Here is an 18,278-nt window from a genome sequence, read left to right as displayed (position 1 = left end):
GTTCTCGAAGCTACAAACATGAGTCTGACCAAACTGCGGGAGGCAGTGGAAGACAGGAGTGCCTGGCGTGCTCTGGTCCAGGGGGTCACAAAGAGTCGGACACAACTAAACAACAACAACAACAACAACAACAGTACCAGCCAGGAGGCAAGAGCTGGAGGCAGGGGAAGCTCCAGAGCTGTTTTTGCAGGCTAGGGCGGGCGAGAGACCTTCATCCTGTTAACTCTTTCCCCACCTCCAATGTCAAGAGCGGTGGACTCGTAATCTGGTGAACCGGGTTCGCTTCCCTGCTCCTCCACATGCAGCTGCTGGGTGACCTTGGGCCAGTCACACTTCTCTGAAGTCTCTCAGCCTCACTCACCTCACAGAGTGTTTCTTGTGAGGGAGGAAGGGAAAGGAGCCGCTTTGAGACTCCTTCGGGTAGTGATAAAGCAGGATATCAAATCCAAACTCTTCTTCTTCTTCTTCTTCTACAGCCTACAGCACACCCTGCTGAATGGAAAGTGTGAGAGCCCCATCACCCTTCTGGACCGGCTCTCTGCAACCAGAAGCATTTGGGAGATTCTTGAGAGCCAACCAGAAGAAGCCAAGGAGTTGCTGTCAGTACACCCACCTGGGGTAAGCAGCCAGCAAATTTTATTTTTTGAATGGGATGAGTCCAGTGTGGGCAGGTGTATTGGGTGTTAGGGGAGGGGTAGCACCTCTGGCGGGGGACGCATCATGCTCCTTCTGGGGTAGTTTGTCCACTTTAGGTCCCTATCCTGCACTCAGATCTCACTTGGGGCTCCCAGAAGCTGTTAGCATGCAACAGCAGCCACACCATGTGTCAGGGAACTGCCATCGGCTCAGTGACGAGAGGGGAGAAGCCCGATGGATTACAGAGAGCCCCCAAAGATCACGGGAAGCAACTTGCGGAAATGACTGGCAGAATCCGAGACCAGGGAGAAGAGTCGGTGGAAGAAGATTGGAAGAAATGTAAAGTTTACTTACAGAAACACTGTAAAATTAAGGAATGTTAGAAGGATGTTGGAATGAAGTTATGTGGTTTTTAGCAGAAATGATATAAAGGACCAAGTAAAAATGGATTGTTAATTGGTGAAAGAAGAGAATGTAAAATTACAGTATATTAAGATAAATTATTAGGATAAAAACAAGATGGAAAGGATTTGCTGAAATATCTAACTGAACTAGAATACAAAAAAGGGAGGTGTGAGGAGGTCAAGGAAACAAGTAAATGAAAGATAAGTAATGGGAAGGTTTGATTTGTTTTTTTAATTGTTTGCATTTTTCTGTTTTTTTGTTTGTTTGTTTTTACTTATTGTGATGTATTGTTTTCTTTTTTTTGCTCAATTTGGTGTTTTTTCCTTTTTTCGTTTGTAACCTTTTAAACTATAATATTATTAAAAAAAAAACCAAAACAAAGATCACAGGAAGCAGCACCTCCTCAGCTGAGGAGAGTAACCACGCCTTCAGTGGAGAGGAGATTCAGGGCACGGAGGAGGCGAGGCGGTGCCAGGAACACCTTGCCTGGGCAAAAGCGGGGAGGAGAGAGGTCCTCCGTTACCCACGCCCTCCCTGCGCAGTAGGCTTCCGCGCCGAGAGGGGAGGCGCAGATTGGGCGTCAAGAAACTACTCTGCTGGGGAAGGTTTAAGGACTGCCAACTCACAGATTCTGCCAGTGAATGAGCCAGCCACGGGAGAGTCGCACTCTGCACAGAGAAAGTTAATTTTGGCATCGAAAGCAAGGCTTCACAGCCAAGCAGGGAGGCATTTGCCTACTTGCTCTCGAGCAATCCCTTGGTACCTTAACACCCTGGAAACGGCTTCAACCAACCAGCTAAACCAGGTGTGAGGGGCCGATGGGTCTCAGACCCTCAGGGAGTTAGGGACTTCCCCTGCATGCGAAGACAGGCTCTGGTGGGTTGAGCGGCAAGACCAAGAGTGGGTCCAAAGGTCAAGAGGTTTCTGCCCATGCTATAGAGGGAGGTGAGGGGCAGATGGGGCTCGTCCACCTGGGAAGGGAGCCCATCTAGGAGAAGAAAGACTGATCCTCAACCTCTGCTGCCTTGTGGGATATCTTCAGGAGAAGAAAAAGTTCAGGAGTACCAAATAGGCCTAGGATTAAATTAGGATTTAAAAATGGGATTGACAACGGTAAGAAAAGTGAATAAATTAGATTATAACCGGAATTATTTTTGGTTAATAATGATATTGGAAAGCTGTAACATACAGATAAGAGTAACATACAGTTAAGAGTCGTCAACAGGCTCATCACAGCTATCTGCCAATCACCCAATCCCACCACCCTTCTGAGTAATACCCCTCCCCACCTTCTCACTATATAGAAGGGTCTGGTGACTTCTGTTTCAGTGTATCTGAAGAAGTGTGCATGCACACGAAAGCTCATACCAAGAACTTACTTGGTTGGTCTTTAAGGTGCTACTGGAAGGAATTTTTTTATTTTGTAAAAGAATTAAGTTTGTTTTCATTGTTTATTTGTTTATTTTTGATGCACTCTTTTTCGTTTTTGTTTGTGTTTGTGATTTTCTTACGTGATATTTGTTATAATTGTGGAAAACCTAATAAAATTAGATAGATAGATAGATAGATAGATAGATAGATAGATAGATAGATATAGATAGTTCAGGAGCAAACCCTGCACAAATCCAGAGTAGGACCTAAGACGGTTGGTTGGCCCTTGTACGCCTCCTTCTGGTGTTGTAACTCCCAACAGAGGCAACAGAAGGATTGAAACCAAGGATAAAGGACTTCATGGATCAAGGGATTCTTGTACCCTGTGCCAACCCATGTAATTCTCCCCTTCTTCCTGTCAAGAAACCTGGCCCTCCAGGGACACCCATCAAATACCATCTCGTGCTAGACTTGCGCATCATAAATAACTTTGTAATCCCAAGACATGCCACCACGGCACATCCAAATACCATATGAACAGGGATCCCTCCCAATAGTACAAATTTTAGTGTCGTGGACCTTGGCTCTGCATTCTTCTCCATAAGAGTACATGAGGAAAGCTCCTTTTTGCATTTACATGGGAAAGCAGTCAATTAACGTGGACTAGATTGCCCCAGTTGTCAGGGGGACACGGGTGGCGCTGTGGGTTAAACCACAGAGCCTAGGACTTGCCGATCAGAAGGTCGGCGGTTCGAATCTCCGCGACGGGGTAAGTTCCCGTTGCTTGGTCCCTGCTCCTGCCAACCTAGCAGTTCGAAAGCACGTCAAAGTGCAAGTAGATAAATAGGTACCACTCCGATGGGAAGGTAAACGGCGTTTCCGTGTGCTGCTCTGGTTTGCCAGAAGTGGCTTAGTCATGCTGGCCACATGACCCGGAAGCTGTACGCCGGCTCCCTCGGCCAATAAAGCGAGATGAGTGCCGCAATCCCAGAGTCGGTCACGACTGGACCTAATGGTCAGGGGTCCCTTTACCTTTACCTTTAGGTTGCCCCAAGGCTACGTAGAAAGTATGTCAGCCCTCCATAAAGTTCCATAAATTTCTTACAACACTGGCAACTCCTGCAGCCAAGCTGGTGCCAAACATCTTGCTCTGCTTCCCTTTGGACCACACCAGTGAGTCCGAGAGGCGGTTTTGTCCCCTGGGCAGCAAAGGACCTCCACTCACACTGCCCAGGCTTGTGCCCTGGAGAGGTCGCAGTTTGGCTTCATCTCTGGAGGCACACTCCATTGTCTGTCAAGACAGACGGAGGCCAACAACAACAATGGAGTAACAGACATGCCTTTCAAGAGCATCTCAGGGATGAAATAAAAAAAAAGGTCTTATATATATAATAATTGTTCATAAATGTACCAAGCAAACACGTACATAAATATATAAACCACATGTCTGAAGCAGCACAGGAAAACAGCCCGGAAACCATTTTGACCAAATGATTTCTTTGCAAGGTCAAGGAAAATGGAAAAGCCTCCCCATTGTCTTTTCCTTCACAAATCCTGTCTTAAGGGTATGTCTGTCTGTGTTTGAATAGGGTGAGCCTGTGAGCTGGCCCAGGAACTAAGTATTTATCATTACGAAAGACTGCCCAGGCTCCCCAGGGTATCCAATCAAGTAAGCATTAACAGGTAACCTGCCAGACAGGAGGTAAACAACACACTCAGATTTCTGTTGTGGACTGCCCTTTCTGTGATGTAGGTATGATGTGTCTGGGGGGTCGTCTTGAGTTACACCCCTTCTGTGATGTATGTATGATGTCTTGGACTCCAGGGCAGGCAATTTAAAATGTTTATATAAGGGGGGACACACTTTTGTTTGGGGTCCTCCTCCTTTCCTGCGTGTGAGGGGAGCACCCTGTTGCAACAGTTCAATAAAGATCAGGCTTATGAGCTCCTTTGCTTCTCAATATTCTCTGGTTGGCCTCTGTTATTTTCTCCGACCGATGGAGAACCTGCAAAGGGCTCTATAAGGGCTCTTGTGTCCCCATAAGGGAATAAGGGCAGATTTTCGTTTATTACAGGGGCATTCATATTTGGTTACAGGCCCATATGAAAGATGCAGATTGGGAAAAGTTGTACGGAGGCCCCATCTGCACTTAAAGCACGGCCATACTAGTTTAAACCGTCGTGGTTTCCCCCAAAGAATCCTGGGAACTGTAGTTTGTTACCGCTGCTAAGAGTTTCTAGGAGGCCCCCGTTTCCCAGCCAGTGCTACAGTGGTCTTAACAGTCAGTCCCCCCTCCCAGGGAACTCTGGGAGTTGCAGCTCTCTTAACAGCCCACACTTTCCAGAATTCTTTGGGGGAAGCCATGACCCATTTCAATGACAAACCTAGACAGCGTCTTAAAAAGCAGAGACATCACCTTGCCAACAAAGGTCCGTATAGTTCAAGCTATGGTTTTCCCAGTAGTGATGTATGGAAGTGAGAGCTGGACCACAAAGACGGCTGATCGCTGGCTGAAGAATGGATGCTTTTGAATTCTGCTGCTGGAGGAGACTCTTGAGAGTCCCATCGACTGCAAGAAGATCAAACCTCTCCATTCTGAAGGAAATCAGCCCTGAGTGCTCACTGGAAGGACAGATCCTGAAGCTGAGGCTCCAATACTTTGGATGCCTCATGAGAAGAGAAAACTCCCTGGAAAAGACCCTGATGTTGGGAAAGATGGAGGGCACAAGGAGAAGGGGACGACAGAGGACGAGATGGTTGGATAGTGTTCTCGAAGCTACCAGCATGAGTTTGACCAAACTGCGGGAGGCAGTGGAAGACAGGAGTGCCTGGCGTGCTCTGGTCCAGGGGGTCACAAAGAGTCGGACACGACTAAACGACTAAGCAAATGACCCATTTAAAGTGGCACAGCACCGCTTCAAACGTAGAGTACAGATGGCAGGGGGCATGGAACCCATATCACCTGGAAGCTGCCAACTCCCATTGGTCCTAGCATCATACTGGCTGGGGCTGATGGGAGTTGTAGTCCAAAGCCCGGGGGGGGGTGTTGTGCGCCATGTTAGGGAAGGCTGCCACTGGACACTGAAGTAGCAGCAGCAGCAGCAAAGTTGCTCCTTGTCACCTTCTCAGTGTGCTTGCAGATGCAGAGTCACAAATGTTGATGGTGGTTTCCTCTTTCCTGCTTAAAGGGGAAGGGAAGGAGGTGGGGGGTGGGTCTTGCTTCATTGACTGTGCTATCCAGTGGCAAGCGGATTTCTCATCTCCTTTCTCTCTCAATCTCTCTCCCCTCCTCCTGCCCCCTTTCCTTTTCCTTCTGCGGCCAGACGTTCATTATCGCTGGAAATGCAGCTGGAGGGTCCAGGGAGCTCTTCCTACGAACACAGGAAAACAGGACTGGTGCTGTCTGCTCTTTCTCTATCCAGGACAACGGCGCAGGTGAGTTGGTTCGGTCCCTCTGAGGGTCTTCTGTATTTGACCTGTGCTGAACCACAGATTCATTTGTTCCCAGGGTCTGGTGCTTTGGGGCTAAACTGGAGGCGGTTGGAGGATGGATGGCGGCTAACAGATTGAGGTTCAATCCTGACAAGACAGAAGTACTGTTTTTGGGGGACACAGGGTGGGCTGGTGTGGGGGATTCCCTGGTCCTGAATGGGGTAACTGTGCCCCTGAAGGACCAGGTGAGCAGCCTGGAAGTCATTTTGGACTCACAGCTGTCCATGGAGGTGCAGGTTAATTCTGTGTCCAGGGCAGCTGTCTACCAGCTCCACCTGGTACGCAGGCTGAGACCCTCCCTGCCCGCAGACTGTCTTGCCAGAGTGGTGCATGCTCTGGTTATTTCCCGCTTGGACTACTGCAATGCGCTCTACGTGGGGCTACCTTTGAAGGTGACCCGGAAACTGCAATTAATCCAGAATGCAGCAGCTAGACTGGTGACTGGGAGTGGCCGCCGGGACCACATAACACCGGTCCTGAGAGATCTGCATTGGCTTCCAGTATATTTCTGAGCACAATTCAAAGTGTTGGTGCTGACCTTTAAAGCCCTAAACGGCCTTGGTCCTGTATACCTGAAGGAGCGTCTCCACCCCCATCGTTCTGCCTGGACACTGAGATCCAGCGCCAAGGGCCTTCTGGCAGCTCCCTCATTGCAAGAAGTGAGGTTACAGGGAACCAGACAGAGGGCCTTCTCGGTAGTGGCGCCCGCCCTGTGGAACGCCCTCCCTTCAGATGTGAAGGAAATAAGCAGCTATCCTATCTTTAAAAGACATCTGAAGGCAGCCCTGTTTAGGGAAGTTTTTAATATTTAATGCTGTACTGTTTTTAACACTTGATTGGGAGCTGCCCAGAGTGGCTGGGGAAACTCAGCCAGATGGGCGGGGTACAAATAATATATTATTATTATTATTATTATTATTATTATTATTATTATTACTACTACTGCCTGAATAGCCACTGCTAGACCATGTGTGCTTTCCTGGGAGCTGGGCAGAGGGGGAGAAGGCTGATTTTCAAATTAATAGCACCTGCACATTTTGCCTTCTGACCTGGGAACTGTTGCCAGCCAGTGCCAGCAATACTGAACTTGATGGACCCCAAGGCCTGACTCATTGTAAATCATCTGCCTATGTTCCCAAGTCCTCGATCCAAGAATCGTACGTGCTTGAACCTTTGCTCCTCTCTCCTTGCTGTACCAGCGTCACTGTTCCCCGCCTGGAAATCCACCCCCCCCTTGCTCTAACCTTTAGACCCCACTCCCTTCCTCTAAATTAGGCATCTCCCATTATTCATCCTCGGTGGGTTTTGCAACACAATTTCATAGAATCATAGAATCATAGAGTTGGAAGAGACCACAAGGGCCATCGAGTCCAACCCCCTGCCAAGCAGGAAACACCACCAGAGCACTCCTGACATATGGTTGTCAAGCCTCTGCTTAAAGACCTCCAAAGAAGGAGACTCCACCACACTCCTTGGCAGCAAATTCCACTGTCAAACAGCTCTTACTGTCAGGAAGTTCTTCCTAATGTTTAGGTGGAATCTTCTTTCTTGTAGTTTGGATCCATTGCTTCGTGTCCGCTTCTCTGGAGCAGCAGAAAACAACCTTTCTCCCTCCTCTATGTGACATCCTTTTATATATTTGAACATGGCTATCATATCACCCCTTAACCTCCTCTTCTCCAGGCTAAACATGCCCAGCTCCCTTAGCCGTTCCTCATAAGGCATCGTTTCCAGGCCTTTGACCATTTTGGTTGCCCTCCTCTGGACACGTTCCAGTTTGTCAGTGTCCTTCTTGAACTGTGGTGCCCAGAACTGGACACAGTACTCCAGGTGAGGTCTGACCAGAGCAGAATACAGTGGCACTATTACTTCCCTTGATCTAGATGCTATACTCCTATTGTTGCAGCCCAGAATTGCATTGGCTTTTTTAGCTGCTGCGTCACACTGTTGGCTCATGTCAAGTTTGTGGTCAACCAAGACTCCTAGATCCTTTTCACATGTACTGCTCTCAAGCCAGGTGTCACCCATCTTGTATTTGTGCCTCTCATTTTTTTTGCCCAAGTGCAATACTTTACATTTCTCCCTGTTAAAATTCATCTTGTTTGTTTTGGCCCAGTTCTCTAATCTGTCAAGGTCGTTTTGAAGTGTGATCCTGTCCTCTGGGGTGTTAGCCACCCCTCCCAGTTTGGTGTCATCTGCAAATTTGATCAGGATGCCCTTGAGTCCATCATCCAAGTTGTTGATAAAGATGTTGAATAAGACCGGGCCCAAGACAGAACCCTGTGGCACCCCACTTGTCACTCTTCTCCAGGATGAAGAGGAACCATTGATGAGCACCCTTTGGGTTCGGTCAGTCAGCCAGTTACAAATCCACTGCTTAAAAGGGGAAATGGTTTGGAGAGGCTTAGAAAGGCTGGTCCTTGCAGGTTGCAGGTCTCTCACGAAATGGGGGTCTCCCTTTAGTCTTGTGGTGGAGCTAAGGGTTAACTATCCGCCCCTCCAAACACTTTTTTGGGATCTCTGACTGAGCTGCTCCTTTATCAACTGCCTCCTGAGAAACGCCACCTTCCTATTTTATGAGCCCAGCCGCAGGTGAGAAACTCTTACTTGAATGTGTGGGTAGAGGTTTTCTTGTTGCTTCGAAGGATCCCAGCGTCTGTGCTTCCCTCCTACCCCTTTAACCCTACAACGACCCTGTGAGGTAGGCTGGATGCCCATACTGGAGTTTACTGTGTGCATTCATTCCCATTTAATTCGCACAGTCCACAGGACGTTGCCCTCAAACGACACCAAACTCTATGCTGTCTTCCTGTAAATTCAAGGTTTGCCCAATACGGGGGGTGGGGGGGAGTAATCCAATAAGCTGGGGAAAATTGGGCTGCAAACCACACTCCACTCGATGTCACAGGCAATTTCCGCCTGTGTTTTTGGGTGAGTGGATCAACTGTCACCTTCCGCTACTCCCCTTTCCGTCCCTACCACTTCCTCATTCTCATCATTTGTTTACTTGCCACTATTTCTGGTGGTGTCTTTGTCCATGGAGTTTTCTTGGCAGGGATACTGGAGTGGCTTGGCGGTTCCTCCTCCAGGTGGATCACGTTTGGTCTAAACTCTCCACTATGACCTGTCCATCTTGGGTGGCCCTGCATGGCATAGCTCGTACCTTCTCTGAGTTATTCAAGCCCCTTTGCAAGGCAGGCCGATCACCGAAGAATTGATGCTTTTGAATTCTGGTGCTGGAGGAGACTCTTGAGAGTCCCATGGACTGCAAGAAGATCAAACCTCTCCATTCTGAAGGAAATCAGCCCTGAGTGCTCACTGGAAGGACAGATCCTGAAGCTGAGGCTCCAAGACTTTGGCCACCTCATGAGAAGAGAAGACTCCCTGGAAAAGACCCTGATGCTGGGAAAGATGGAGGGCACAAGGAGAATGGGACGACAGAGGAGGAGATGGTTGGACAGTGTTCTCGAAGCTACAAACATGAGTCTGACCAAACTGCGGGAGGCAGTGGAAGACAGGAGTGCCTGGCATGCTCTAGTCCATGGGGTCACGAAGAATCGGACACGACTAACGACTAAACAACAACAACATTTCTGTTGTGCCTTGGGATAGTGTGCTTATTTTTATTTTGACCCCTTGGGCTGGCGCAGAATGAAAAAGCTGTACGAGCAAACCACCTTAAAAATGTCTGTGCCCGATATATTGGGCCAGCGATCTGGAAAGCGGATGATGAAAAATTGCAGTTGCTTTCATTTCTCTTCATAGAATCATAGGGTTGGTACCCCCACCCCCCCCCCAGGGTCATCTGGTCCAACCCCTTGCAATGCTTGCTAAAAAGGGAGTTTCAGGGATATACGATTTACTGCCTCATATACAATTAACGAAAATTTTGTAAAGATGTTCTATAGGTGGTACTTAATGCCAGTTAAGTTGGCGAAGATATACAAATTGAAATCCAACCTCTGTTGGAGATGTTGTGGAGAAATAGGAACAACATACATATGTGGTGGAGGTGTGAGGAAATAAAGCAATTTTGGATAGTAGTACACGAAGAACTAAGGAAGATGTTGAAAATAATAAATTATTATTATTTTAATAGGTTATTGTATTTTAGTGTTTTGTTGGAAGCCGCCCAGAGTGGCTGGGGAAACCCAGCCAGATGGGCGGGGTATTAATAATAATAATAATAATAATAATAATAATAATAATAATAAAAAATATCAATAACAAAGAAAGCAGAAACATATCTCCTTGGATTGATAGATGATGAGATACCATTGGGGGGGGAAAGAATTTTTCTATATGTAAGTACAGCTGCTAGAATAGTGATTGCTGCTAGGTGGAAGTCACAAACTATACCCACAAAGGAGGAATGGATTTGTAAACTAAATGAATATTTAATTTTGGCAAAATTAACTGCGATAATAAGAAATCAGTTGAATCAAAAATTAAAAGAGGAGTGGAAATGTTTTGATGAATATATGGCAAAACACTGCTCAAAAAAAAAGAAGATATGCTAATATGCCTAGATTAAAATGTGAGGTACTGGATGGAAGAAAAATTAGTAAGGAAAGATAATAAGAATATATAGATGATTTGAGAAGGTTGTAGAATGCAAAGATTATTGTAAATTGTATAACGTGGGGAAATCGAGTGGGGGCGGAGGGAAGTGGGAGGAAGGAGAAAAGAATAATATGATGGATTGAGGAAATAAAAATGTAAATGTATGGGGGGATGGGGAGAGAATGGTGTTGGCTTTGGTACATCTGTATTGTAATGTAATATGTGAAAACCAATAATAATAATAAAAGGGAGTTTCAGGAGCTTAACCCCCCCCCCCAGATTTGCACAAAACCTGGAAACGGTACAAACAAATTTGCACTTGTCTAACTGTGCTTTTAGGGATGCGGGTGGTGCTGAGGGTTAAACCACAGAGCCTAGGACTTGACGATCAGAAGGTCGGCGGTTCGAATCCCCGCGACGGGGTGAGCTCCCGTTGCTCGGTCCCTGCTCCTGCCAACCTAGCAGTTCGAAAGCACGTCAAAGTGCAAGTAGATAAATAGGTACCACTCCGGTGGGAAGGTAAACGGTGTTTCCGTGTGCTGCTCTGGTTTGCCAGAAGCAGCTTAGTCATGCTGGCCACATGACCCAGAAGCTGTACGCCACCTCCCTCGGCCAGTAAAGCGAGATGAGCGCCGCAACCCCAGAGTTGGCCACGACTGGAGCTAATGGTCAGGGGTCCCTTTACCTTTAACTGTGCTTTTGCAAACTTCTTGGGTGAAATTTGTTTCTTTCTTTTTTAAAAGGTGGGTGCACCACAGCTATCTCTGTGTTTGCCATGCAGAATTAGCAGAATTATAGACAAATTCAAATACGTGGGGGTGTAGACAACCCCAGGCTAATTCGAATGAGGAAAATGTGTCTTAACGGCTAAATAATGCTCAAATAAGAAAGAGTCTCCAAGGTAGCTTGGAGGTAATATCTGGGGTCGACAGAGGAGGACACTTCTCATTAAGAGAAATAATAAGAACAATAATAGTAATGATAATAATTTTATTTATACCCTGCCCATCTGTGGCTGTGCCTTCTAGTACTGGAAAGATTGGGGAGTGGGGTCCCTACAAGAGGGTAAAGGTAAAGGGTCCATTCGCGAACGACTCTGGGGTTACGGCGCTCATCTCGCTTTACTGACCAAGGGAGCTGGCGTTTGTCTGCAGACAGCTTCTGGGTCACGTGGCCAGCATGACTAAGCCGCTTCTGGCAAACCAGAGCAGCGCACAGAAACGCCATTTACCTTCCCGCTGGAGCGGTACCAATTTATCTACTTGCACTTTGAGGTGCTTTCAAACTGCTAGGTTGGCAGGAGCAGGGACTGAGCAATAGGAGCTCACCCCGTTGGGGGATTCGAACCACCGACCTTCGGCAAGTCCTAGGCTCTGTGGTTTAACCCGCAGTGCCACCTGCGCCCCATCTGTGGCTGCCCATTTGTGGCTGCGCCTTCTAGTACTGGAAAGATTGGGGAGTGGGGTCCCTACATGAGGGTAGCATGTGTAATATAAATGCAATGACAGGGAGCTGTCTCTCACGCCAAGGCGGTCTGTAATCTAGTCTTCTTCTGGATGCTCGCAGCTCTCCAGAAACTCTCTCCCCCCCCCCAGCTGTCACTTCAGGATCTGTTTTTAACTGGAGATGTCGGGAATTGATCCAAGTTCTCCTGCGTGCAAATCATGCGCTTTGGTTAATGAGCTCAGTGTCCTTCCTGCGTGCACCACCACGAAATAAGTCAAACTCAAACAAGAGAGAGGATGTAAGTGGCTGTTGCTAGCCACAGGCCCCACCCCATAAGCAAATTGCGGGTGGTTCTTCTTGGAAATGAAGTTTGTTTCTTCATGTGTTTTGCTCGACTGATGGAAGGACGGACGAGGGGAAATAGCAGAGTGCGTAGCCCTGTTGAACGGTCTCTTTCATAGAATAGAATCATAGAATCATCGAGTTGGAAGAGACCACAAGGGCCATCGAGTCCAACCCCCTGCCAAGCAGGAAACACCATCAGAGCACTCCTGACATATGGTCGTCAAGCCTCTGCTTAAAGACCTCCAAAGAAGGAGACTCCACCACACTCCTTGGCAGCAAATTCCACTGTCAAACAGCTCTTACTGTCAGGAAGTTCTTCCTAATGTTTAGGTGGAATCTTCTTTCTTGTAGTTTGGATCCATTGCTCCGTGTCCGCTTCTCTGGAGCAGCAGAAAACAACCTTTCTCCCTCCTCTATGTGACATCCTTTTATATATTTGAACATGGCTATCATATCACCCCTTAACCTCCTCTTCTCCAGGCTAAACATGCCCAGCTCCCTTAGCCGTTCCTCATAAGGCATCGTTTCCAGGCCTTGGACCATTTTGGTTGCCCTCCTCTGGACACGTTCCAGTTTGTCAGTGTCCTTCTTGAACTGTGGTGCCCAGAACTGGACACAGTACTCCAGGTGAGGTCTGACCAGAGCAGAATACAGTGGCACTATTACTTCCCATGATCTAGATGCTATACTCCTATTTGTATATACCTATTTGATGCTATGCTCCTATTATACTCTTTAAATTTGAAGGTTCATTATTGTTCCACAAGATGTGTATTTCTTTAAGGGCCAGAGCAAATAGCATGACCTAGTTTTACAGCTGTGAAGCGGTATAGCCGGTGCTGTTAAGTTATGTTAATTAAGCTGTTGGGTACAGTATATAAAGAACAGCACCTAGCTCTCTCAGTACCCTGGTGGTTGGGTTGGTGGGTCATGCTTATTGATATATTTAATGTAAAAGGAGTTTTTGTTTTTGTTAACCTCGTTAAAGTTCTTTTTGCGTTCCTTGTAATGTGTGGTCTCCCCAGCACACTTTCTGCAGCGCAACTAATCTGCAAATAGCCAACAATATCTGGATTTGAAGATTGCTGCGTGGGTGTGATGGGGGTCACCAGCCTGGGCAGACACGAGATGTGAATGCTGTTCAAAATTTGTTGTTTTTTTAAAAATATATTTATTAAGCTTTTACAGAAAAAACACACACATAACAACAAGGAGAAACAAGCACAGTCAAAAATACACATAAAAAAGAGAGAAAACAAAATAAAAATAAAAATACAGAAAAATAGAATTACAAGAAGAAAAATAAAAACTCCAACTTTTAAATCCATACTTAATTAACCTTCTTTCTTGACTTCCTCACGCCTCCCTTTTTTGTTTTCCTCTTTACCCAATCACATACAGCAAATCCTTGCCCTCTTTCAAAACTCATTTCTAATTATTATAATCATTCTATTATGTCTCCGATCTTTCCCCCTTATTTTTTAAACACCTTTAACATATTGTTTACTTTTGACATAATATAACTTTAGTCTTTTACCCTTTTTCTGTTACATTTTTGCATACTTTTTCAAACTGTATCACTAATGCCATAATATTATCATATCCAACATCATTTTAACATTCATAAACTTTGCAGTGTTTCTGCAGATAATCTTTGAACTTCTTCCAGTCCTCTTCCACCGATTCTTCTCCCAGGTCTCGAATTCTGCCAGTCATTTCTGCCATCTCCATATAGTCTATTACTTTCATCTGCCATTCTTCCAAGGTGGGCAAGTCTTGTGTCTTCCAATACTTTGCGATAAGTATCCTTGCTGCTGTTGTTGCGAATGCTGTTCAAAATTTGAACATGGTATGAATGAGCTCCAGGGAGCCCCTCCCTCTATGGAGGAAGCACACCTTCCTGCTATAGACAGATAGATAAATATTAATTTTTTCCTGATTTTAAAGTGGCATTCTTTCCTTTTTTCTTAAACCATGATTATGCATTTTGGAGAACTGTGCTTTTTCATTGCACTGTTCCTCTGCCTCCCCTCACTCTCGTTCATTGGTTTGCAAACTCTTGAGATGCTTAGATCTTTGGCACGTTACAAATCCATAATGTTGTTGCGATGCTTTGGGGCAGCAAGGAGGGACTAGGGCTTCACAATGCAGAGGCCAGTGAGTTTCTAGTCCTGAGGGACACCGTGTGATCTGGTGCTTTTGTAACACCGAGGACTAGAAAGCTGGACTCAAGGATTCCATCCTTGGATTTCGTGTTTGACGTCTCCTTTGGGGGGCCCCTGCTTGGACTTCACAGGCCTTAATTTGAGCCAGCGCTGAGACCTTTGTGATTCATCTTGGCACTTGTAGGATCAGTCCGGAGCCAGATAAAGGATGCCTCTAGGCATGTGCAGAGTGTAGCTTTCTCACCACTGCACCTGGGGTTATGGGAAGGATGACTGGTCAAGATAGGTCTTTATTAGCAGGTCTCTCTAGCTGTTCAATGACTGACCAGTCATCATCATCATCATCATAACAATAATAATTAATAATATTTTATTATTTGTACCCCGCCCATCTGGCTGGGTTTCCCCAGCCACTCTGGGCGGCTTCCAACGAAGATTAAAAATACATTAAAATGTCACACATTAAAAACTTCCGTGAACAGGGCTGCCTTCAGATGGCTTCTAAATGTCAGGTGGTTGCTTATTGCCTGGACATCTGGTGGGAGGGCGTTCCACAGGGCGGGCGCCACTACCGAGAAGGCACTCTGCCTGGTTCCCTGTAACCTCACTTCTCAGAGAGGGAACCACCAGGAGGCCCTCGGCGCTGGACCTCAGTGTCTGGGCAGAACGATGGGGGAGGAGACGCTCCTTCAGGTATACAGGACCGAGGCTGTTTAGGGCTTTAAAGGTCAGCACCAACACTTCGAACTGTGCCCGGAAACGTACTGGGAGCCAATGTAGTTCTTTCAAGACCGGTGTTATGTGGTCTCGGCAGCCGCTCCCAGTCACCAGTCTAGCTGCCGCATTCTGGATTAGTCGTAATGATTATCTGCATTGTTTTTAATGCTGCTTTATGTTTTACTTTTGCGTAACATTCCCCCAAAGAATCCTGGGAACTGTGGGCTGCCCTTTGCAGAGCTACCGCTTCCAGTGCCCTTAACAAACTACAGTTCCCAGGATTCTTTGGGGAGAAGTCGTGCGCTTTAAACGTGTGTTGACTCCGTAGGTGCATGAAGTGTGCATTACTCGGCCTGTGAAGTTTGGCAAATAGCCGTGTTGCAACGATTGTCCCACAAGCTTCAAGTAACGAAAGGTCAATGATAGACAGAGAATCATAGAATCATAGAATCATAGAGTTGGAAGAGACCACAAGGGCCATCGAGTCCAACCCGCTACCAAGCAGGAAACACCATCAGAGCACTCCTGATATCTGGTTGTCAAGCCTCTGCTTAAAGACCTCCAAAGGAGGAGACTCCACCACACTCCTTGGCAGCAAATTCCACTGTCAAACAGCTCTTACTGTCAGGAAGTTCTTCCTAATGTTTAGGTGGAATCTTCTTTCTTGTAGTTTGGAGCCATTGCTCCGTGTCCGCTTCTCTGGAGCAGCAGAAAACAACCTTTAAATGGGTGCATCTCCTTGCCCCAAAAGACCTTCTGCATGGGGAGAGGATTGAAAGGGTCAAACTAACACACACCCCAATATGTGGCCTATAATTGCACTGCCTTCTTCTGATGCTTCTCTCATTCTCACAGTGATTTCTCTGGAGGGCTCCCTACTGCATTTCAGAGACCTCTTGGAGCTGGTCTCTTTCCACCTTGTGAGCAGGTGAGTGTTTGGGGGCAGCTGCTGATGGGGAGACTGGGGGGGGGGCGGCGGGTTGGGTTGTTGGCTCTCCCTCTGTCCTTGCATTTGGATCCATAGCTGTCAACTTACAGATTTGAAAATAAGGGACCAGCAGCCTTGAAAATAAGGGACCAGCAGCCAAAATAAGGGACCTGCAGCCTCACCTGTTCCAGGCACTCCAGTCTTCCTGCAGTCTGGTCAAACTCATGCTGGTAGCTTCGAGAACACTGTCCAACCAACTTTGTAACCAGAGGTTCAACTGAATAGAATCTGAATCACATGCACCACAAGGCCTATGCAGCCTCAACTTAAGATGGCTCCCTGGCCTGGCTTTGCACTGCAGCACGTGCAACAAAATGGCGTCCAGCATTCAAAAACCTCCTCAGCTTGCATTAACTAGCCACACACAAGGCATGCAAGCTCCACCCCCCAGTCGTTCTTAGACTTCTTATTGGGTGAGCAACACAGCCAAGCAACACAGTTGGAGCCGGCAGGGAGGGAGGGAGAGGAGCTGCTTCCTTTGAAATTTAAGGGATATCATTTAAGGGACATTTAAGGGACATCTATTAATAAGGGACAGCAGCGGGGCATGGCGCTGGAATAAGGGACTGTACCTTCAAATAAGGGACACTTGACAGTTATGTTTGGATCTGTTGTGGCAGCACTTTCCAGGAAGCAAAAAGGGCGCACTGCACTTCTGTGTCTGCTTTCAGCCAAATGTTGTTTTTTATTATTATTATTATTATTATTATTATTATTATTATTATTATTATTATTGTGGTACCTCGGGTTTCATACGCTTCAGGTTACACACGCTTCAGGTTACAGACTCCGCTAAGCCAGATATAGTACCTTGGGTTAAGAACTTTGCTTCAGGATGAGAACAGAAATTGTGCTCCGGCGGCACGGCAGCAGCAGGAGGCCCCATTAGCTTCAGGTTAAGAACAGTTTCAGGTTAAGAACGGACCTCCTGAACGAATTAGCTACTTAACCCCAGGTACCACTGTATTAATAATAATAATAATTGCAATTTATGACCTGCCTTTTACCCTAAGCTTTCAGGGCAGGTTAGAACAATTAAAACACACTGTTAATATTAAAGCACACTATTGCATAACATTAACAATAATTTACAACAGCTTTGAATTACAGAAATAGGGTGCCCCCCCAATACATCTCAAGGTTTGTAAGAAATAAATCTTTTAGTGTGGAAGCACTTACACTGGGACTCCCCACATGCTGACACCAGGAAGCTGCCTTTTGAAAGGTGTCTAAACATTCCCGTTTAAACAAACCTACCCCAAAACATACAGTGCTGATGTATATTTTCATCTGTTTTCAGTTTATCGCTGATTTAATCTTTTGAATGTTTTAATGAGTTTCTTTTACTGATAATGTTATTGTTTTATTTTCTTAGAGGTTTTAATTTTTATTTTTTTATAAACTTTATGAAATCAGTCAATAAAATATGAAGTAAAGAAGTATCAATCAATAAATCAAATCTTTATTACGGTCACAGACCAGCATAATTGGGGGGGGGACAGTCATTTAAAATCTGTAAAACGTTTTGGAAAGCTAAAATTATTAAAACAGAAGGTATATATAAAAGACTATAAGAATCTAAAAGAATCTAAAAGAAGGGTTAAGGAGGATTAAACGGGTGTGGAAGAGCATAAAAGGTTAGTACAGTATAGGAAAGGCTATGTGGCTATCAATTTACAGAGCACTCTGATATAAGTACAGTGGTACCTCGGGTTTCATACGCTTCAGGTTACATACGCTTCAGGTTACAGACTCTGCTAACCCAGAAATAGTCCTTCAGGTTAAGAACTTTGCTTCAGGTTAAGAACAGAAATCGTGCTCCAGTGGCACAACAGCAGTGGGAGGCCCCATTAGCTAAAGTGGTGCTTCAGGTTAAGAACAGTTTCAGGTTAAGTATGGACCTCTGGAACGAATTAAGTACTTAACCCGAGGTACCTCTGTATTCATTAAATCTAGTTTGTGAACACTGCTGTGCAGAACTTGCAACATTGAGCATTGTAGCAGGGTTGGCATCTGAAAGCACAGGGAGGTATAGAATTGTCTTGTGCGCCCTGGGTACTTATGGAGTAGTGGGGAGGTGAGGCTAATACAAATGTCTCTATAATATAGACACTGGAGAAGCACATGCTCTATTCTATGTCTTCAGCTA

The 18,278-nt window shown here is 46.1% G+C and overlaps 1 protein-coding gene across 1 annotated transcript in view; it reads left to right on the top strand.

The window, feature by feature from the left end:
• The window catches only part of RINL (Ras and Rab interactor like), a 38,779-nt gene that overhangs the window by 1,442 nt on the left and 19,059 nt on the right, over positions 1–18,278 (top strand). Inside the window, exons 2-4 of the mRNA XM_079985373.1 lie at positions 477–618; positions 5,737–5,848; positions 15,997–16,069. Coding sequence (XP_079841499.1) covers positions 477–618; positions 5,737–5,848; positions 15,997–16,069 — 327 coding nt within the window. The remainder of the gene's footprint in view (positions 1–476; positions 619–5,736; positions 5,849–15,996; positions 16,070–18,278) is intronic.

Source organism: Podarcis cretensis (assembly GCF_951804945.1).
Source record: "Podarcis cretensis genome assembly, chromosome: 8".
NCBI classification, from domain to species: Eukaryota; Metazoa; Chordata; class Lepidosauria; order Squamata; family Lacertidae; genus Podarcis; species Podarcis cretensis.
Note: the sequence above shows the minus strand (reverse complement) of the source record. Positions and strands in the feature narration are given on the sequence as shown.